The 21756-nt window shown below is 49.9% G+C and overlaps 2 protein-coding genes across 3 annotated transcripts; both read left to right on the top strand.

Annotated features, from left to right (window-relative positions):
- Positions 1-2893: 2893 nt before the first annotated feature.
- Positions 2894-6495, top strand: Ccdc71 (coiled-coil domain containing 71). Its single transcript, XM_090323678.1, has one exon. It carries the CDS (start codon positions 2941-2943, stop codon positions 4432-4434), a length of 1494 nt encoding a protein of 497 aa, XP_090179804.1. The 5' UTR covers positions 2894-2940; the 3' UTR covers positions 4435-6495.
- A 120-nt stretch (positions 6496-6615) lies between these two features.
- On the top strand, positions 6616-21745 carry Lamb2 (laminin subunit beta 2). 2 transcript variants are annotated; one of them, XM_090323648.1, is made up of 33 exons: positions 6616-6806; positions 8023-8108; positions 8242-8408; positions 8518-8653; positions 8739-8812; positions 9405-9593; positions 9722-9785; positions 10014-10216; positions 10306-10426; positions 11318-11506; positions 11907-12086; positions 12202-12314; positions 12618-12697; positions 12782-12914; positions 13573-13731; positions 13811-13938; positions 15759-15888; positions 16615-16807; positions 16886-17029; positions 17379-17610; positions 17695-17858; positions 17939-18163; positions 18251-18468; positions 18565-18661; positions 18752-19124; positions 19220-19404; positions 19485-19726; positions 19806-20154; positions 20475-20682; positions 20766-20907; positions 20992-21168; positions 21259-21418; positions 21503-21745. In XM_090323648.1, the coding sequence occupies exons 1-33, from the start codon at positions 6760-6762 to the stop codon at positions 21637-21639; spliced, it is 5445 nt and encodes a 1814-aa protein (XP_090179774.1). In that variant the 5' UTR covers positions 6616-6759; the 3' UTR covers positions 21640-21745. The 2 variants fall into 2 exon arrangements, with proteins under 2 accessions (XP_090179774.1, XP_090179775.1); XM_090323649.1 differs by lacking the exon at positions 6616-6806 and adding an exon at positions 7826-7933.
- Positions 21746-21756: the final 11 nt, after the last annotated feature.

The raw sequence follows: 21756 nt of genomic DNA on the forward strand, positions 1-21756 counted from the left end.
TGACCACTTGAGGGGTATGTCCTACCAATTCCCCTACACTTAAAAACCACCAGCTGAAGAAACAGATGGGCATGGACTTTCAGTGTAAGTCTGGGCCTTTGGTCATATTCACACCTCTATCTCTCTATGCTCTGCTCTTAACTGTTTTTTCCAGTTAGACTCCAGCCCTGACCCCGTATACCAAGTATATTTCCCCCACCTCTTGGCAAGTTGAGTTAGATGGGTTTATGGATTTATTTATATTTATTTATGTCAGTTGTAGCGGTTGAACTCGACCTAGGTAGTGTTCCTGAGCTATTTTTGTTGAAGGCTAGTGCTCTACCACTTTGAACCCAGCTCCACTCTTGGTGTTTTTTGTTTGTTTGTTTCTTTTGTTTCATTTTTTTTTTGCCAGTCCTGGGTCTTGAATTCAAAACCTGGGCACTGTCCCTGTGCTTCTTTTGCTCAAGGCTAGCTCTCTACCATTTGACACACAGCACCACTTCTGGCTTTTTCTGTGTATGTGGTAGTGAGGAATCAAACCCAGGGCGTCATGCATGCTAGGCCAGCACTCTACCACTAAGCCACATTCCCAGCCCCTATTTCCAGTTTTTTAGTAATTAATTAGAGATAAGAGTCTCAAAGACATTCTTGCTCAGGCTGGTTTTGAACCATGATCCTCAGATCTCAGCTTTCCGAGTAAGGTTATGGGTGTGAGCCATTACCAATACCTGGCAAGTTGGATATCTTGTCAACTTCCACTTTTCTTTTTTTTGTTATTTGTTGTTGTTCCTGCATGGGTCATGAACTTTTGCTTGGATTTTTTTTTTTTGGGGGGGGTGTCATGGGTCTTCAACTCAGCCTGGTCGCTGACCCTGAGCTCTTCAACTCAAGGCTACCGCCCTATCCTTGAGCCAAGCCCCACTTTCCATTTTCTAGAGGTTAACTGGAGGTCACACTCTCAGGTCCTTTTGTGCCCTGGCTGGCTTTAAACTGTGATCCTCAGGTCTCAGCCTCCTGAGTAGCTAGGATTACAGGCATGAACCACCATGCCGAGTTTTGCTTGAGTTTTTCTGTTTAAGGCTGGAGCCCTACCATTTGAGCCATACCTCTAGAGCCATACCTCTAGTTCTTACCCTCAAGAAGCGCGCTCTTGCTCTCATTCTCGTTCTTGCTCTCTCTCTCTCGCTCTCTTTTTGGCCAGTCCTGGGGCCTGAACTCAGGGCCTGGATGCTGTCTCAAAGCCCCTTGGCTTGAAGATAGCACTTCTTGAACTACAGTACTTCATTTTGGTACTGAGGAATTGAATCTAGGGTTTCATGCATACTAGGTAAACACTCTACCACTAAGCCACATTTCCAACCCCTCAAGAATCTTAATGATTTATTTTTCTTGCCGTCAGGACTGGGTTCTTTTAGAACAGTGATGTATGCTTGTGTTACACCTAGAATCGAGTCTAGGTTTTTGGCATCAGAAAATAGCCCCAGAAGGGCTGGGAATATAATTTATTGGTAGTGTGCTTGCCTAGCATGCTTGAAGCTCCAGATTTGATTCCTCAGCAACAAATAAACTGAAAAACCCAGAAGTGGTGCTGTGCCTCAAGTGGTAGAGTGCTATCTTTGAGCAAAATGAAGCTCAGGGACAGAACACAGGTCTTGAGTTCAAAACCCAGTACTGATGAAAAAAAGAAGAAAGAAAGAAAGAAAGAAAGAAAGAAAGAAAGAAAGAAGTCACAGCATGAGACTTGGCAGGCAGGAGTAGGAAGATTGCTTGAGCCTATGAATTCCAGATCAGCTTGAACAGCATAGTGAAACCTTATGTAAAACATAAAATACAGGATTGAACTAGACATGGTAGCTATGCCTAATTATTAGAACTGGTGATGCTGAAACAGAAGGGTTAAAAGTTTTAGGTCAGCCTGGAGTCCATACTGAAACCCTTTCTCAAAAAAGTAAAAGAGGGGTTGGGAATGTGGCTTAATGGTAGAATGGTTACCTAGCATTAATGTAGCCCTTCTTCAGTACCACATACACAGAAAAGGCCAGAAGTAGTGCTATGGCTTAAGTGGTAGAGCACTAGCCTTGAACAAGAGAAGCTTAGGAACAATGCCCAAGCCTTGAGTTCAAGTCCCATGACTGGCAAAAAAAAAAAGAAAAGGAAAAAAAAATGGGCCTGGTAATGTGTGGAGTGCTTGGCTGGCATGCATGAAGCCCTGGGTTCAATTCCTCAGTACCACATAGACAGACAGAGTTGGAAGTAGCCCTGTCTATGGCACAAGTGATAGAGTGCTAGCCATGACCATAGTGAAGCTCAGGGACAGTGCACAGGCCCTGAGTTCAAGCCCCAGGACTGACAAAAAAAAAGGAAGGAAGTTAAGGCAGTATGACTCATTGATGGAATGTTTATCTAGCATGCCTAAGACCCAAGGTTTGGTCCCTTTAGCCTTGCTAAAATAAATAAATTGAATTCAAATGAGCTAGGCTTAAGCCTTTCTAGAAAGCCCAGGAACACATTGTTTGGCTCAGGGGTCCTTGTTCTAAGTATATCCTGACAAAAAGCTAGATCCATATTCAAGCCCAATATGGTAGAGATTCAGAGTAGAGTTTTACCCCAGCACTCTCTCCAGCCTGTGCCATGAAGAGGGAGAGCTGGGGGCGGGGGCAGAGTCACCTGTCTAACTCCATACCTTCATGCCATTCTTTTTTCTTTTGCCAGTCTTGGGGCTTGAACTCAGGGCCTGAGCACTGTCCACCACTTGAGCAACAGCACTACTTCCGGCTTTTTTTATGTATGTGGTACTGAGGATTTGAACCAGGATCTTCGTGCATGCTAGGCAGACACTCTACCACTAGGCCACACTCCTGGCTCCAAGTACCATTCGCATTGATTCTTTTCTTCTTATCTTATAGGTGCCAGGCGCTAGTTTGTAGATACCCAGGTAGATCTTCTGTGCCTAATGCCATGAGTGTGGTGGCGCAGCATGTGGAAGAAAAAGCTGTACATTCCTGGTCACGCATCTCCACCGCAGGGAAGAAGGTGCTGGAAGAGGCATTGCTTATCTTCAATCCCATGAGTCAGGATCTTTGTGCCACAGAAGCCCAGCTTGTAGCCTTCCTGCAAGGCCTTCGAGATGATGGCTTTCAACCAACCATTCTGCGCAGTGGTGATGTCTATGGCTACAGTTCATGCACAGCCACTCCCCCAAGCCAGACGAAACTACAAGCTTGTGCCAAACCAACTTCCACATCAACTCCAGCCAGTGGTCCCCAAAGTGCCATGCAGCTGCCTGCAAGCCCAGCCATGCTATTCCCCATATCACTGTCTGGCAGATTGGCCAAAGAATCCACCCCAACTCATGCCAAGCATACTACCACCACCAACCTGCTGCTGAACTCCCTGAAGCAGTCAAGTGCCAGCCACCCCAGTGGCAAAACAGTGGGCTTCCCTGCCCACCTTTATCCAGGAGTTTACCCTGCCATGCAGCTCTCTGTTGTTCTGGAGGCCCTGGTTCCATTCAAGACTCACATGCCTTGCTTGGATGCTAAGCACAAGGCACAGTCATCACAGCTGTCACTTGCAGACTGTCCTGTGAAGCCGGGGAAAAGTTCAGGAAAAGGTCTAAGGAACCCTCAACCCAAAGCCCCCAGAAAAAACACAAGGAAGGGCCTCAAGTGTCTGAGTCACAAAGGCCATGGGGCTGGACCCCAACAAGGCACTGGGTCCCGGAACAAGACCTATAGAACCACTGGGTCCCTCAGTGTCCTGCAAGTAAGAAAGAACTCTGCCTTAGGCCCCAAGATATCCCAGTCTAAGGCAGCTGGAACTCTGATCAAAGCTTCCCAAGCTCTTGCCAGTGTAACTCCAACACAAGCCAAGGCCATGCAGGCCAGGGGCAGGTGCAAGGCAGCACTGGTCAGGAGCAAGGCAGCCTGGGTCAGAGCCAAAACAGCACTGCCCAAAGGCAAAAGAGCACAGGTCTGGGCCAAGAAAGCACTGCCCAAGGAAAAGTCAGCACTTCCCAGAGGCAAGGCCGCACTGTCCAGGGGCAAAACAGCACAGGGCAAGGCAAAAAGGATCGCACGAGCCAAGGCTAAGAAAATGAAGGCAATGCAGGCCAAATCCAAGGTGTCTCCGACCCAACCTAGAGGCAGGCCAAAGGGATCCGCTCAAGCCAGGACTGTAAGGAAGGGCCAGAAAAGCCATTCTGAGACTGTGGGACGGAAGAGGAAAAAGGCTGAGGAAACAGAGGATCTTCCTCCCAAGAAGAAGACACGGCTTGGGCTCCCGTCTAAGGCATGGCTAAGACCTGGAACAGTAAAACTTAAAGTCCCTGCCATAAAAGTAGATAAGCAGTCCTCAGATGAGGAAGTGCTGCAGTGGGCAGAACGGATCCTCTGTGTAAACCTGTCTCCTATAATACGGCTTCAGCCATTACTGCCATACGCGTCATCTTGACTCTAGAAGAATGAGCAAGACAGCCCAGCTGACTCTGTGGGCAGGGGCACAGTGTGCCATGCCCGTGGACTCTGCAATTATGAGGACTCAAGAGTACCTCTCCAGGGCCCTGGTGGCCACCAGCCTCCTTTCAAAAACTGGAGGATTTGGGGAGTAGGATGGGGGTGGGGTGTGGGAGGGGTGTTCTGGTGAAATGCACTGTGATTTGTTCTTTTGAGCTGTTATGTTCCCTTGTCGCTTCTATCATGTTTTATACCTTTCCACCCTCTGGTCTCCCTACTCATCGTGTGTGTGTGTGTGTGTGTGTGTGTGTGTGTCTGCTGGGAAAATTAGATTTAAGGAAGAGGATCTTGGTAGTCTGGGGTTCATAATTAATTCGAGGAACGAGAGTGGACAGCCCTTAAGCCTCTTCTAAAAAGAGAAGCACAGGGAAGTCCAGGGAAGGGAACCTTTATGATGCTCTTCCCTTGGGCCAAGCAAAGGCTAGCCTTGACTCACTGAACTCCAAACTCTAGCTGTAACCTTGAGACTTCATCTACCCTTGTCTCGGATGGAGGCTAGACTTAAAAAGGGTTGAAGTACCTCTTTATTGAAAATGACTAACCCCAACTTTTCTAGTTGGTAATCAAAGGCTGGTTCCACTCTGGTCTCAGCACCATCTCCCAAGCAGGATTTGCCAACAACATTTGAAACATACAAGATAGTGATAAAGAGACAAAATGAGGTGAGACCTGCAAGTAGAGAAAGCAATAAGAATGTAGTCAACAGGGCTGGGAGTTTGGCCTAGTGGTAGAGTGCTTACCTAGCATGCACAAAGACCCGGTTTTGATTCCTCAGCACCACATACATAGAAAAAGCCAGAAGTGGTGTTGTGTCTCAAGTGGTAGAGTGTTCACCTTGAGCAAAAGAAGCTCAGGGACAGTGCCCAGGCCCTGAGTTCAAGCCCCAGAACTGGCCAAAAAACTGCTCATGAGATAGGAACCCTCCCAGTTCCACTATCACCCCACTAAACCAAAGAAATAATTTGAACTGCCCAGAGTTCAAGCCTCGTGACCAACAGGAAAAAAAATGCTAGTATGTTTCTACCACCATGTGTCTTGGAGCCTTTTGCCAAGATTGCTTCTTGAAAATTAATCTGCCAGATTAATAATGGCAGCAATAAGCCCTAATGGCAGGCAGAGAAAGGTAAGGATATTGATTTGACCATGTATAAGAGTCTAATGCCATGACGTGGTCACTGACTCACCTTTAGAGCTACAGATGAGAAGGTCACCAACTGGATCTTTTTACTTACCCACCTCATGCATGCTAGGTAAGCACTCTACCCCCTAAGCCACATTCCCAGCCTACGATGTTACACTTGTTCACTTGTTGATAATCTTTTTGTTCCCCCACTCCTGGGGCTTGAACTCAGGGCCTGTGCACTGCCCTTCGATTTTTTTCTCAAGGCTACCACAAGAGCCACAGCTCTACCTATGGCTTTTTTTTTTTTTTTTTTCTGTCTATGTGGTACTGAGGAATGGAATCCAGGGCTTCATGCATGCTAGGAAAGCCCTCTACCACTAGGCCACACTCCCAGCCCCTGAAACTATCCCAGGCAAAAAAATCATGAGAACCTATGTCAACAGAAAAAGCTGGTATAAATTAAGAGATTAGGGTTAGGGTCAAATCCTGGCTCAGATGAACTGATCTGTAGTACTACTGCTTGTGCCAGAAGGAATAAGCACTATGTCAGAAGCCAGCCAATCTGCAGACCCTGGAGCCAGAGACAACTTGGCACCCAGTGCATGTGCCACTTGCTGTCCACCATCAATGGATGCTAGCAAGAAGGACTCCAGGACCGCCTGAGTGAATGAACTTGCCCATGAAGAACCTCAGGAATCTCCTGGCCTTGAGAGATCAAAATTTACTGAGTACCCACTGACCCTGAGTGACCTGTGACCTCTATGTGATACCATGATACCTCTCATTGGCTCTGGTAGAGCACTAGCCTTGAAGAGTTCAGGGACAGTGCATAGGCCCCGGGGTTCAAGTTCTATGACCAACAGAGGGAGGGGGGGAAACACAACTCCTTGAGGCCATCTAGTGACTCTGATTCCCCCCTAGAGTTTTATCTCTTGAGTAATCTAGTGTGTGTGTGCGCGCGCGCGCGCGCTCGTATGCGCTTATGCCAGTCCTGGGGCTTGAATTCAGGGCCTGGGCACTGTCCCTGAACTTTTTTTTTTGCTCAAGGCTAGTGCTCTACCACTTGAAACTATAGCTCAACTTCTTAAGCTTTCTGGTGACTCATTAGATATAAAATCTCATGGACTTTTCCTGACTAAGATGACTTTGTTTGAACCACGATCTTCAGATCTCGCCTTCCTAAGTAGGTAGGATTATAGGCAAGAGCCACTAGTGTCCAGCAGTTTGAACATTTTATATCATCTCTTCTACCCCTGACCCCCCCAACCCCCCTTCCCTCTAGATTAACCTTGAATAGGGGAGACACCTATTGACACCTATTCCAATGACGTGACTGAATGGCTCACTGCCCTTGTTCCTTTGTGAAAGCAGGGTGGTTCCTTCAGAAATTCCCAGCATACTTCTGCCATCCTGTAACTTCAAGTACTCTGCTTGACCCCAAACAATGCCTTCCTATCTGTGGCAGTCCAAAGCCAGCTGGGAGGATAGACCAGAGGACTCTTCCCGCTGAAGTCCCAGGGGTTTGGGCGGGGCAGGCGCATTCCAACCCTGGGCACCGGGGCTCCTAGAGGCCTGGAAGGTCCGGAGTGGATAAAGTAGCACAAGATTGGGATTCTCTTGCTGCTGATCTGCTCTTGTCCGTTTTCATCTGGGAAACAAGGCAGCTCTGCTCCCAGCCTTGTTGCTGCAGGGCCTAGGAGAGTCAGAGCTCCCTAAAGCTGTGCTTCGGGTAACTGGGGCGGCTTTCTCCACATCTGTCCTGTCTAGGGCTGTGCTAAAAGTTCTCCCCCCAGCTCTGAATAGAGGGACTTACCTATTCTGTTTGCATCCATCCACTTCCCTGAGATACTGGAGTCGGAGGATCACAGCTGCATTTGCAGTGATTTCCTCAGTGATGCTAGGGACCTGTTTTCCAGATCCCAAGGATTAGAATACCTCTCATTTACTCCTGCTGACACACTTCCAGCTTTGTGAGCTTTATTCCTGTGGTGACCTAAAAAGCATCAAATGCCCTTATTTTCCCCTGGCTCTGACATTAGGTCTTGACTTAGGGGCACTAATAAAGAAGTGTGAATGAAGTAGTCAGTGTCTAGTTTCTGGGATGAGGGGCAGGGGCAAAGGAGAGTGGGCCTCTATCCTGTGTCATGTTCCTGTCGCTCTGATCCACTCCGTAGTTTCTTTCTTGCCTTGCTTCCCAACTTTGCTCAAAGTCGCCTAACTTTGGAGCTCAGTGGAGGGCTCTCTTGCTGAACTGGACCCTGGGACCTTCTGAAGGCTGGGAGAGAAACCAGCCAGGGACCCCCACGCCATCAGGGTCAGCATGAAATCCTGAAGGGAAGAGACAGGATCAAGCCCTAGCCCCTTCACCCCCCACCCCCTCATTTCTGTTCCTTTTCTCTTCAGGATGGAGCGGGCCTCAGGGGAACCAGGGAGGGGCTGGAGATCATTCTCTGTGCTTTGGGAGCTTGGACTGGGCCTGCTTCTAAGCGGTAAGGGGGGCTTTAGGATGGTGGAATGTGATGTGATGGTATGTTGTGGGTGGCCACTGCTTAGGGGACATGGGACAGGATCACCAGATCGAAACACTGCAGAACTAGCCTGACCTATTGACTTCCTACCCAGTGTTGGCTGCTACCCTGGCCCAGGCCCAGGACGTGCCTGGTTGTACCCGAGGAAGCTGTTATCCAGCTACAGGAGACCTGTTGGTAGGCCGTGCAGACAGACTGACAGCCTCATCTACCTGTGGCCTGCACAGCCCCCAGCCCTACTGCATCGTTAGTCATCTACAGGTGCTTTTGGGGGGGGGGGGGAGTATGGGGAGGGAGATTGGATGGAAGGCATTGTCAGAAGGGGGCTAGAACTGGCTAAGCCATTGATCCTAACCTTGACCCAATTCAGGATGAGAAGAAGTGTTTCCTATGCGATTCCCGACGCCCCTTCTCTTCCCGAGACAACCCGCATAGCCATCGCATCCAAAATGTAGTCACTAGCTTTGCACCTCAGCGTCGGACAGCCTGGTGGCAATCAGAGAATGGTAAGGCTTTTTGGGTGGGTTATGGAGTGAGCCAGCCTGCCTATTCTGTAGCCTTGTGTCCTTGACCTCTGACTCCTACCCTCAGGTATTTCCAAGGTCACCATCCAGCTGGACTTGGAAGCTGAGTTCCATTTCACACATCTCATTATGACCTTCAAGGTACCTGCATGTCTGGATGCCTAGTTAAACTCCCTCTCCACTTGGCCCACCCCTCCCTATTCTTTAACCCCAATCTCCCTGAGTTTGTAATGCAAAGGTTGCATCCCTGTATGCCTCCAGATCTTTGCACATGCTGTTTTTCTGCCCTAATCCTGAGTCAGCGCCTGCCTAAGAGAGGTGGCTGCCCTCCTGGGTCATTGGTTTTCATGGCCATTCTCACTTGTCTGTGAGAAATACGAGGGTCAGGGGATGTGGCTCAGTGGTCGTGTACTTGTCTAGCATGTATGAAGCCCTGGATTCCATTCCTCAGTACTACATACACAGAAAAAGCCAGAAGTGGGGCTATGGCTTGATAGAGTGATAGAGTGCCTTGAGTACAGAGGGGCTCATGGATAGAGCTCAGGCCCTGAGTTCAAGCCTCATGACTGGCAAAATAAATAAATAAAGAAAGAAAGAAAAAGAAAGAAAGAAAGAAAGAAAAGAAAAGAAAAAAGAAAGGAAGGAAGAAAGAAAGAAATGTGAGGCTCATCCGAGGCAGAGATCTCAATATCCTGGTGCTTTCTGATGAGCCATGCTCACCCATCCCATGTAGACTTTTCGCCCTGCTGCCATGCTGGTGGAACGTTCTTCAGACTTTGGCCGCACCTGGCATGTGTACAGATATTTCTCGTATGACTGTGGAGCTGACTTTCCGGGAATCCCACTGGCACCCCCACGGCATTGGGATGATGTAGTTTGTGAGTCCCGCTATTCAGAAATTGAACCATCTACTGAAGGCGAGGTGAGGACTAGGATCTGGATGGAGGGCAGGAAGCAGGCCAGGGGTGTGTGTGAGGTGTTTGTTTGGGGAGATGATGGACTTGGGGTAAGGCTCTGTGTTTCTGTGGTCTCCTTCTCCCCCCACCCCAGGTCATCTATCGAGTGTTGGACCCAGCCATCCCTATCCCAGATCCCTACAGCTCACGGATTCAGAGTGAGTGTCTCATCTTTTTGAGCCTGGCACAGTCCCAGCGTCCGGCTGGGGACTATTTGGGGCCTCAGTAACTATTTTAGGTGCTTCCTAGAGTGGATGCCAAGCTCAGTTTAGCAGTAGACAGGAGGCCTCTCAAGGTCACCTTGGCAGTTGCAGCCCCTGAGTGGGTATGGGGTAAGTAGGGCTTGTTTGGTTCATTGAACTTAACCCTCACCCCTCTCCACTCAGATCTGTTGAAGATCACCAACCTCCGAGTGAATCTGACTCGGCTTCACACACTGGGGGACAATTTGCTTGACCCAAGACGGGAGATCCGAGAGAAATACTATTATGCCCTTTATGAGCTGGTTGTGCGTGGCAACTGCTTCTGCTATGGACATGCCGCACAGTGTGCTCCTGCCCCAGGGGCACAAGCCCAGGCTGAGGGAATGGTGAGGGGGTTTCAGATGGTTGGGATATGGATGGGGGAGGGGTACATGTGTCTGGACAATGCTAACACCCTGTCTGCTCATTTCTCCAGGTACATGGGGCTTGCATCTGTAAACATAACACTCGTGGCCTCAACTGTGAGCAGTGCCAAGATTTCTATCATGACTTGCCCTGGCGTCCGGCTGAAGGTGGTCACAGTCATGCCTGCAGAAGTAAGAGTCTAGCTTCTGTAACACTAGACTTTTAGAGCCTGTTGTGGACAGTGCTTAGAACTGCTTGGTTAATTGCTTAACACTTCATGCTGTGTCCAAAGGGTAGCCAGGGAGGTGGAGGTGTGGTTCAGTTGCTAGAATGCTAGGCAATGAGTGAAAGCATCACATACTGAGTTTGAGCCTCAGCCTCAGACAAAAGAAAGAAAGAAAGAAAGAAAGAAAGAAAGAAAGAAAGAAAGAGAGAAAGAAAGATCCCAAATTTGACATTCCTGATGAATACCTTCTTTTTTAAAAAAAAAATTTTGTTGGTTATGGGCTTGAACTCAGGACCTGAGCACTGTCCCTGAACTATTTTGCTCAAGGCTAGGGCTCTACCACTTTGAGCTACAGCTCCACTCTGGTTTTCTGGTGGTTCATTGGAGATAAAGAGTCTCATAGACTTGCTGTGTACCTGTAACCCTACTCAGGAGGTTGAGATCTGAGGATCACAGTTCAAAGCCAGCCCAGGCAAAAAAAAAAAAAGTAGTAGACTGCTAGCCTTGAGAAGAAGAACTTAGGGACAGTGCCTAGGCCCTGAGTTCAAGTCCCACGACTGACCGAAAAAAAAAAAAAAAGAAAGAACCTCACAGACCCTCCTACCTGAGCTGGCTTTGAACCTTTGAACTATGATCTTTAGATCTCAGCCTCCTAAGTAGCTAGAGCCATGAGGACTTGACTCTGCACTCCCTCTTCTACTGTCTGCTCTGGGTGGAGGTTTGGGATTATGTTGGGGCTTTGAAGTTCACACAAATTCTGATCAGTGGGAGGAATCCAAGGCGACACTAGGCTTCTCCATGCCCTTTACCCTCAAGATCTGGTCTATCCTTCATATGCCCTCTGCCTACTTCGTAGAATGTGAGTGCCATGGGCACACCCATAGCTGTCACTTCGACATGGCCATGTACCTGGCATCTGGCAATGTGAGTGGAGGTGTATGTGATGGATGTCAACATAACACAGCTGGGAGCCATTGTGAAGTCTGCCGGCCTTTCTTCTACCGTGACCCAACCAAGGACCTACGGGATCCAGCAGTGTGTCGCCGTAAGGCTGGGATTTGAGGGTGTGAGGGGGTGTTAAGGAGGGCAGAAAAGCTGGACTTGAGCCAGAAATTGGGAATTCCAGAGTACTATTTATGGCTGGGAAAGTGGCTTCATGGTAGAGTACTTACTTAGCATGCATGAAGCCCTGAGTTCGATTCCTCGGTATCACATAAACAGAAAAAGGTAAATGTGGTACTGTGGCTCAAGTGGTAGAGCACTAGCATTGAGAAAGTCCAAGGACAGTGCCCAGGCTCTGAGTTCAAGCCCAGGACTGGCAAAAAAAAAAAAAATAGTGCTATTCAGGTTGTACAGAATTGGTGTGGTGGGAACCAGACTGGGAATGGAGAGGATAACTAGGTTAGAGTGACTTTACACCTCTTTATTCTCTCTCTCTCTCTCAGCCTGTGATTGTGACCCTCTGGGTTCCCAAGATGGCGGTCGCTGTGATTCCCATGATGATCCTGCCTTGGGGCTGGTCTCAGGCCAGTGTCGCTGCAAACAACACGTGATGGGCACTCGTTGCCAGCAGTGCCGTGATGGCTTCTTTGGGCTTAGTACCAGTGACCCTCTAGGCTGCCAACGTACGTGCCTCCTGATTAAACTCTTAGGCTGATCTTTAACCTCTGACCTTTTCTACTCCTGAATCTGAACACTACCTTAGCTACCGAAAGTGCTCACGGGCCTTCTTTCCTGCAGGTTGTCAGTGTAATGCACGGGGCACAGTCCCTGGGCCTACTCCTTGTGACTCCCACAGTGGAACCTGTTTCTGCAAACGTTTGGTGACTGGACGTGGCTGTGATCGCTGCCTGGTATGATTGGAAGAAGCTGGGGTCTAGGGTCCTGGTCATGTTTTTCGATCTGACCCCATAGTTTTGGGGGTTTTGGGGGGGGAGAGGGAGGGGAAGCAACACCAATACTCTAATGTGAGGGGGTGGGGGCTGGGGCTGAGAATTTAAGGTCTAACTCTGGTTACTTAGACTGACGTCTGAGAGGCCAAGGGTTGAAGACCAGTGATGCAGGGGGCATTGGTGTCTATGAAGGGGAGATGGTTGAATTCCCTGTTGGGGTGAGGGGAAGTCTGTTTCTGACCTTTAGCAATCGTTTTCCCCTAGCCTGGCCACTGGGGCCTGAGCCATGATATGCTGGGCTGCCGTCCTTGTGACTGTGATGTGGGTGGTGCCCTGGATCCTCAGTAAGTACTGTATAGGGGTGCTTGGGAGGGGGGGGTCAGGGACAGAAGAAGGGGTTCTTCTTGAGTATCCACCATATCTTTCAGATGTGATGAAGCCACAGGTCAGTGCCGCTGTCGCCAGCACATGGTTGGACGACGTTGTGAACAAGTACAACCTGGGTATTTCCGGCCCTTTCTGGACCACTTAACATGGGAGGCTGAAGGCGCCCGAGGGCAAGTAAGTATATATTATACTTATCTTACCCCACCATGACCGGTACCAACACAGTGATGGAAACTAGACTCGTGGAATTGGTTTGAGGGGCACCAGGGAGCCTGTGCCTTTTGCAAGCAAAAGACCAGCCAAGGTCCCGTTAAGACCTTTATTAACAGGGTCTTTATTGGTTATCAAACAGGGGAGTACGTGCAGGAGGTAAGGTAGCAATCTCTTTGAAGTTACAGACGCAGGCAAGTGACACAATCTAAGGAAGAGTGACTTCCTTATCTTAGGAGGTGGAGGTTAAACAGCAAAGAATCACAATTTGTATAGGCCTTTACCTAACCCCAAGATCTAAGGGAGTTGGGATTCTGATTAACTCACAATTTAGGGTAGAAACTTGGGTCCCTGTAATGTGAAGAGCAATTGATCTTTCTTGAGCCACTCCCAGCTTTCTGGGAATCAGAGAATGGCATTCTAATTCTCTTGATGAGACCTCATGGCTCAGCATTTACAGGTTCCCACAAATGTGCCCTGGAGAGGAAGGATAGGGCACTGCCTGGTGTGAGCTCTACAGCTGGGGTGAGAGCTTGGCAGGAGAGATGGGCTTTGGGGCTGGTTATGGCAGAAGAGATAGTGATTTACCTGAACTTCCATCCCTGATTACTTGATTTCCCAGATGCTTGATGTGGTGGAACGTGTGATGACCAACCGGGAAACCCCATCTTGGACTGGCTCAGGTTTTGTGAGGTTGCGGGAAGGTCAAGAGTTGGAATTCCTGGTGACCTCTTTGCCGAAGGCCATGGACTATGACATACTGCTGCGCTTGGAGCCCCAGGTCAGATTCTTATGACTTGTGACCTGGAGCTAAATCTCTGGCTGTGGAAGCAGCTCTAGGGTCATCCTTTTTTTCTCAGGTCCCTGAACAATGGGCAGAGATAGAGTTGACTGTACAGCGTCCAGGACCTGTGTCTGCCCACAGCCCATGTGGGCATGCGCTGTCCCAGGATGACCGTATCCAAGGGACTCTGCAGCCAAACACCAGGTAAAGGCACTAGAATCAGGATCACAGTTCAAAGGCCAGCCCTCACAGGAGAGTGTGTGAGACTCTTATCTCCAACAAACCACCCAAAAAGCCAGAAGGAGAGCTGTGGCTCATTTGGTAGAACACTAGCCTTGAGCACAAAAGCTCAGGGATCTGAGCCAGGAGTTTGGCCAAGTGGTAGAGTGCTTGCCTAGCATGCCCAGAGACCTGGGTTCAATTCCTTGGTACCACATACATAGAAAAAAAGCCATAAGTGGTGCTATGGCTCAAGTGGTAGAGCTAGCCTTGAGAAAGCCCAAGGACAGTGCTCAGGTCCTGAATTCAAGGGCCAGGACTAGCCACAAAAAAAAAAAAAAAAAAAAAAAAAAAGCTTAGGGACCATACTCAGACCTTGAATTCAAGCCCCAGGACTGACAAAAACATATAAACTAAAACCTCCTTGGTGGGGCTGAGAGTGTGGCCTTGTGGTAGAGTGCTTGCCTAGCATACACAAAACCCTGGATTCAATTCCTGGGTACTGTATACACAGACAAAACAAGAAGTGGTGCTGTGACTCAAGTGGTAGAGTGCTAACCTTGAGAAAGCCCAAGGACAGTGCCCAGGCTCCCAAGTTCAAGCCTCAGGACTGGCAAAAACAAAACAAAACAAAACAACAAAAATGTCCTTGGTAAGCCTGGTTTGCTAAGCTATGTTCAGCATGGTTATGGTCACAGGAAGGAAGTAGACAAAACAATGCCAGCCTTCTCAGGGGTTTAAGGTTAAGAGGCCAAGGCAGGAATTAATATAAGTCATCCATTGTCACTACAGGAAGGGCCTTTGGTGGGGGGGGTGAGGGTGGTGGGGGTTATAGGACATCAGCAGTCTGAACAGGGATTTGACTCGTTAGGTTAATCTTGAAGACAAAACATTAGAAGATTTATAGTGGAGCCAATGGCAAAAAGAAAAAAGCTAAGTGTGAGGTTCAGGTGGTAGAGTGCTTGCCTAACAAGCACAAGGTATCTATATCTAGCCCTATGCTTTCAAAAAAGAAAGAACTGGGTATTGATGGCTCATACCTATCATCCTTGCTTCACAGGAGGCTGAGATCTGAGGCTGAGTTCAAAGCCAGTCAGGGCAGGAAAGTCCATGAGACTCTTTAGTGAAGCACCAGAAATCTGGAAGTGGAGCTGTGGCTCAAAGTGGTGGAGCATTAGCACTGAGTGTAAAAGCTCAGGGATAGCGTCCAGACACTGAATTCAAGCACCATGGCTGACGAAAGAAAGAGGGCTGGGAGTTTGGCCTAGTGATAGAGTGCTTATCCAGCATGCATGAAGATCCAGGTTTGATTCCTTGATACCACATATATAGAAAAAGCTAGAAGTGGTGCTGTGTGACTCAAGTGGTAGAGGTTGGCCTTGAGAAAACCCAAGGACAGTGCTCAGGCCCTGAATTCAAGTCCCAGGACTGGCAAAAAACAAAAACAAAGAAACAAAAGAAAGAGAGAGAGAGAATGAGAATAAAGTGAATGAAAGAAAAAAGAAGGAAGGGAAGGAAAAAGAAAGGAAAGGAAAAGAAAAAGGAAAGACCTGGCAAGTTCTCATATATGTTTCTAGTTATACTGGTGTGCACAGGGTGTATGATTCCATAAACATAATTATGCAAATCTTCTGGGGCAGGTTCTTTGTCAGATACACAGCAGCTTCTCTGCTGGTCTGCTCCTTCTCAGCCCCAGCTTGACTCAGCCATAGTCTCTGCTTTGGCTAATGGTTTGGTTGCTTTGAGTAAGGTTTGAGAGACCCAAGACTGCATAACACCCATCTCTTCCCCCCTCCCCCTACCAGATACATGATGCTTCCCAGACCTGTCTGCCTTGAGCCTGGCATCTCCTACAAGCTACATCTAAAGCTGGTGCGCACAGGAGGAAATACCCAGCCTGCTATCTACTCTGGACCTGACCTGCTTGTTGACTCGGTAAACAGTCCCCTCTACCCAACATGGCAGGGACTAGGATCCTGGCAGGAAGAGGTCTATGAAAGAAGGGGCATGCCAAGTTCTGGTGGCTCTGATGATCATCTTAGCTACCTCAGGAAATCTGAGGATCATCATTTAAAGCCAGCCCATGGCAGGAAAGTCTGTGAGATTCTTTTTTTTCCTTTTGGTCCATCATGGAACTTGAACTCTGGGCCTGGGCGTTGTCACTGAGCTCTTCAGTTCAAGGCTGCCACCCTACCCCTTGAGCCACAGCGCCACTTCCAATTTTCTGATGGTTAATTGAAGGTAAGAGTCTCATGGACTTTTTTTAGTGTCCAGGCTGGCTTTGAACCATGATCCTCAGATCTCAGCCTCCTGAGTAGTTAGGATTATAGTTGTGAGCCACCATGCCTGACAAGATTCAATGAACCACTACGAAACTGGAAGTGATGCTGTGGCTCAAAGTGGTAGAGCACTACTAGCCTTGAGAGAAAGAGCTCAGGGACAGTGCCCAGGCCCTGAGTTCAGCCCCAAAATTGATAAGAAAGAGGGCGGAGGGCAGGGAGAAGGGTCAAGACCAGTGGTCTGTCAGTACCAGTGTGGTTCTCTCTCTGACATGGATGTGGCACCGAGGAATCGAACCTGGGTCTTCGTGTATGCTAGGCAAGCACTCTTACCACTAGGCCAAACTCCTGGCCCTGCACTATTTCTTGATCATCCATGTAGTTGGTGCTACTGCCCCGTGTCCTGGTGCTAGAGATGTTTAGTGCAGGGGACGCTGCAGCTGTGGAACGCCGTGCCACCTTTGAACACTACCGCTGCCACGAAGAAGGTCTGCTGCCCAGCAAGACTCCTCCCTCAGAGGCCTGTGGCCCTCTCCTCATCAGCCTGTCCACTTTCATCTACAATGGCGCTCTGCGTGAGTACTTCGGAGGTGATCTGGGGGGCGCAGAGGTTGGAGGCTTAGGTTGATTTGGTTTTCTTTTCATTCCTACAGCCTGTCAGTGTGATCCTCAAGGCTCACTGAGTTCTGAGTGTAATCCTCATGGAGGCCAGTGCCTTTGTAAACCTGGAGTAGTAGGGCGTCGCTGTGACCTCTGTGCCACTGGCTACTATGGCTTTGGCCCTGCAGGCTGTCAAGGTATGTGCTTGTCTCTTCCTGCTTTCCTCTGGCTTCTGCTTCTATCTTTCTCAACTGTGCCTTCAAGTCCACACTTTCATGTCTGGTTTATTTGCAGTTCTCTTCTATCCCTTGGTTTTGTTGTCAGTTACAGGGCTTGAACTCTGGGCCTGGGCACTGTCCCTGAGCTCCTCAGCTCAAGACTAGTGCACTACCAACTTTGAGCCACAGTGCCACTTCCCATTTTTTTCTGGTGGTTCATTGGAGATTTAGAGTCTCATGCCCAGGCTGGCTTTGAACCTCGATTCTCAGATCTCAGCCTCCTGAGTAGCTAGGATTACAGGCTCTAAAGCTCTTCTTCTATCCCTAGCCTGTCAGTGCAGCCCTGAGGGGTCACTCAGTAGTTTATGTGAAGGAGCTAGTGGACAATGTCCTTGCCGAACTGGCGCCTTTGGACTTCGCTGTGATCGCTGCCAACATGGCCAGTGGGGATTTCCCAGTTGTCGGCCATGTGTCTGCAATGGGCACGCGGATGAGTGTGACAGTCGCACGGGCGCTTGCCTGAGCTGCCGTGATCACACAGGAGGTGAACACTGTGAAAGGTGAGTTTAGAGCAGCTATGAGTGGGTTGGTGGTTGGGCAAGCTGATCTGGGATAATGCATCTCTTCTTTTTCTTTCCCCGTAGATGCCTTGCTGGTTTCCTTGGGGATCCACGGCTGCCATATGGCGGTCAATGTCGGCCCTGTCCTTGTCCTGAAGGCCCTGGGAGCCAAAGGCACTTTGCTACATCTTGTCACCGGGATGGTTACTCTCAACAGATTGTGTGCCACTGCCAGGCAGGCTACACAGGTGAGTGTCTAAGGGGCAGGCTTGAGGGCAGACTGAGCTGGCAGAGCTGAATATTTATGCTTCCTCTTGATTATGGGCAGGGCCGCGGTGTGAGTCTTGTGCTCCTGGACACTTTGGGGATCCATCCAAGCCGGGTGGTAGGTGCCAAGAGTGTGAATGCAGTGGGAATATTGATCCCAAAGATCCCCAAGCCTGTGATCCCCGCACGGGGCAATGCTTACGTTGCCTACACCATACGGAAGGACCTCACTGTGCCATCTGCAAGCCTGGCTTCCACGGGCAAGCTGTCCACCAGAGCTGCCACCGTGAGTATAGAAACAGGAAGGGATAGCTAGGGTGGGCTCTATGGATCCGTTTCCTTTTGACTATGTTACTCATCTTGGTTGGCACAGGTTGTACCTGCAATCTCCTGGGCACAGATTCCCGGCACTGCCCATCCACTGACCAGTGCCACTGTGATCCAACCAGTGGGCAATGCCCATGTCTTCCCAATGTCCAAGGCCTTAGCTGTGACCGTTGTGCCCCCAACTTTTGGAATCTTACCAGTGGCCATGGCTGCCAGCCTTGCAGTTGCCACCCAAGCCGGGCTAGAGGTCGTACTTGTAATGAGGTATGGAATTCCTGTAATGGATAGATGGTGCCAGGTGGTGTTTGCTTCATTTCAAGAACTCAGTCCTAACCTTTCTGTGCTGTGTTCGCACTTTAGTTCACAGGACAGTGCCATTGTCGCCCTGGCTTTGGTGGGCAGACTTGTTCTGAGTGCCAAGAGCTCCACTGGGGAGACCCTAGCCTGCAGTGCCGTGGTGAGACAGCCAGGGAGACGGAGTGAATGGAGGGGATTTTTCAGGAGGCCCCCAAGAGGCCCTAACTCTATTGTATGCCCTTTCCTGCAGCTTGTGATTGTGATCCTCGTGGAATAGACACGCCTCAGTGTCACCGATCTACAGGCCACTGTAGCTGCCGCCCAGGTGTGTCTGGTGTCCGCTGTGACCAGTGTGCCCGAGGATTCTCCGGTGTCTTTCCCGCCTGTTATCCCTGCCATACATGCTTTGGGGATTGGGATCGCGTGGTACAGGACTTGTTGGCTCGTACACGGCGCTTAGAGCAATGGGCACAGGAGTTGCAACAGACGGGTGTCCTGGGTGCCTTTGAGAGCAGCTTTTTGAAAATGCAAGAGAAGCTGGGTGTGGTGCAAACCATTGTGGGTGCCCGCAATACCTCGGCTGCCACCACTACGAAGCTTGTAGAGGCCACAGAGGAGCTGAGGTAGGAATGGGCTTAGGAGATACATGATGGGATGTGGCATAGGCCCGATGGGATGGAGGCTGCAGCCTCTAAACAATGCTCTCCTGTTGAGCCAGGCGTGAAATTGGAAAGGCCACTGAGCACCTGACTCAGCTGGAGGCAGAACTGACAGATGTACAGGATGAGAACTTCAATGCTAACCACGCACTCAGTGGTCTGGAGCGAGATGGGCTTGCACTTAATCTCACACTGAGGCAGCTTGACCAACATCTGGATATGCTCAAGCATTCCAATTTCCTTGGTAAGTTGTAGGTTAAACAGGTAGGCAGACGAACCTTGGTCCATCTTTCCCTGATCATCTACCTCTGGCCTAACTTTCAGGTGCCTATGATAGCATCCGCCATGCCCACAGGCAGTCTGCAGAGGCAGAACGTCGTGCCAACACCTCTGCCCTGGCAATACCCAGTCCTGTGAGCAACTCAGCTGGTATCAGGCATCGGACAGAAATGCTGATGAACAGACAGCGGAAAGACTTTAATCGCAAACATCTGGCAAACCAGCAGGCACTGAGCAAGCTCTCGACCCATATCCATGGCCTGAGTCTGACAGGCATCAATGAATTGGTGAGGTACAAGTGTGGGGTGGGATGGGGAGATGTGGATGTCATGCCCACAGAGCTCTGACTTGTTCTGTGCCTGACAGGTGTGTGGGGCCCCAGGGGACACACCATGTGCATCCAGCCCTTGTGGTGGTGCCGGCTGTCGTGATGAAGATGGGCAGTCTCGCTGTGGAGGCCTTGGCTGCAGTGGGGCAGCAGCCACAGCAGATCTAGCACTAAGTCGGGCCCGGCACACACAAGCAGAGCTGCAGCGGGCACTGGTAGATGGTGGTGGCATCCTTAGCCAAGTGGCTGAGACTCGTCGGCAAGCAAGCGAGGCCCAACAGCGGGCCCAGGCAGCTCTGGACAAGGCTAATGCTACCAGAGGACAAGTGGAGCAAGCCAATCAGCAGCTTCGAGAACTCATTCAGAGTGTGAAGGACTTCCTCAGCCGTGAGCTTCCCATGTGGCCCTGGGGGCTATGTGATTATTTCTCCCATGTCTGTGTGTCTCTCCATCTCAGGACCTTCAATGGACTTGTTTATGGCCCTATGTCTGACCCCTGAGTCCTTGCTCATATATGTTCCCGTCAACTTATGCCTCTGAACCTATGTCCTTGGTTATAGTTTCCATCTCTGTAATATGTCCGTGTTCCTATTAACCAACTCCTATCCCATGTGCAATCTCCCAGAATCCTCCATTCCCTCAAGATTATTGTCTCCATGCTCAGGCTGGAGAATCTATCCTTAAGCTTTTTACCTGTGTCCCCATAGAGGAGGGGGCGGATCCCGATAGCATTGAGATGGTGGCTACAAGGGTGCTCGAGCTGTCCATCCCAGCCTCGCCTGAGCAGATCCAGAACTTGGCAAGTGCAATCGCAGAGCGAGTCCGAAGCCTGGCAGATGTGGACGCTATCCTGGCTCGGACCATGGGAGATGTGCGCCGGGCTGAGCAGCTACTGCAGGATGCCCAGCGGGCACGGTCTGACCCAATCCAACTCCAACTCTTACTCTTTGATGCCTGGTCCTGATGCCCTGCAGGCTCTGATTCTCTCTTTTCTCTAGGAGCCAGGCTGAGGGTGAGAAACAAAAGGCAGAGACAGTACAGGTGGCACTGGAGGAGGCCCAGAGGGCACAGGGTGCCGCTCAGGAGGCTATCCGAGCAGCAATGGTTGACACACAGAACACAGAGCAGACACTGCACCAGGTATGGTTTCTGTAGGACATCAATGGAATCAAGGATATGGACATGCACCCTTGATCTGTTTAACCCTCGTTCCACCCACGGCAGGTACAGGAGAAGATGGCTGGTGCAGAGCAAGCACTCAGCTCTGCAGGTGAGCGGGCTCGGCAACTAAATGCTCTCTTGGAAGCCCTGAAACTGAAACGGGCAGGAAATAGCCTGGCAGCCTCTACAGCTGAAGAAACAGCAGACAGTGCCCAGAGCCGTGCCAGGGAGGCTGAGCAGGTAAGGCTGAAGAAAGACACAGCTGGAGAAGTTAATAGTGGTTGGGTCTCTACTGGGCTACCATACCGACCCTGAGCTCTTTACGCATAGCTACTGCAGGGAACAGTGGGCGATCAATACCAAACTGTAAGAACCCTGGCTGAACGCAAGGCCCAGGGTGTGCTGGAGGCTCAAAAGAGGGCAGAACGACTGCGGGATGAGGCTCGCAACCTGTTGCAGGCGGCTCAAGACAAGCTACAGAGGCTACAGGGTGAGGATCTGTTTTGAGAAAGAAGCCAGGAAGGGGTGGGGATTATGGGAAAAGTACCCCTCCACTGATATTTGCTCCTCTTAGAATTGGAGGGTACATATGAAGAAAACGAACGTGCACTGGAGGGTAAGGCAGCTCAGCTGGATGGTCTGGAAGCCAAGATGAGGAGCGTGCTTCAAGCCATCAACCTGCAGGTTCAGATCTACAACACCTGCCAGTGACCCCTGCCCAGGGCCTACCCCAGTTCCCCAGCACTGCTGCGCATGCGTGTCTACCCACCTATTCATGAGCCTGGCAGGGCTCCCAATAAACCAGTGTGACCCTCCACTATCTTGTCG

This window comes from Megascapheus bottae, chromosome 32 (genome assembly GCF_031878675.1).
Source record: "Megascapheus bottae isolate mThoBot1 chromosome 32, mThoBot2.hap1, whole genome shotgun sequence".
Taxonomy (NCBI): Eukaryota; Metazoa; Chordata; class Mammalia; order Rodentia; family Geomyidae; genus Megascapheus; species Megascapheus bottae.

Coding starts and splice junctions, on each gene's coding strand:
- Lamb2 (XM_090323648.1), top strand. CDS start 6,760: ATGACTTTGTTTGAACCACGATCTTCAGATCTCGCCTTCCTAAGTAG. Junction 18,469..18,564: donor GAGGTCGTACTTGTAATGAG/GTATGGAATTCC, acceptor TTCGCACTTTAG/TTCACAGGACAGTGCCATTG. Junction 20,155..20,474: donor TGTGAAGGACTTCCTCAGCC/GTGAGCTTCCCA, acceptor GTGTCCCCATAG/AGGAGGGGGCGGATCCCGAT.
- Ccdc71 (XM_090323678.1), top strand. CDS start 2,941: ATGAGTGTGGTGGCGCAGCATGTGGAAGAAAAAGCTGTACATTCCTGG.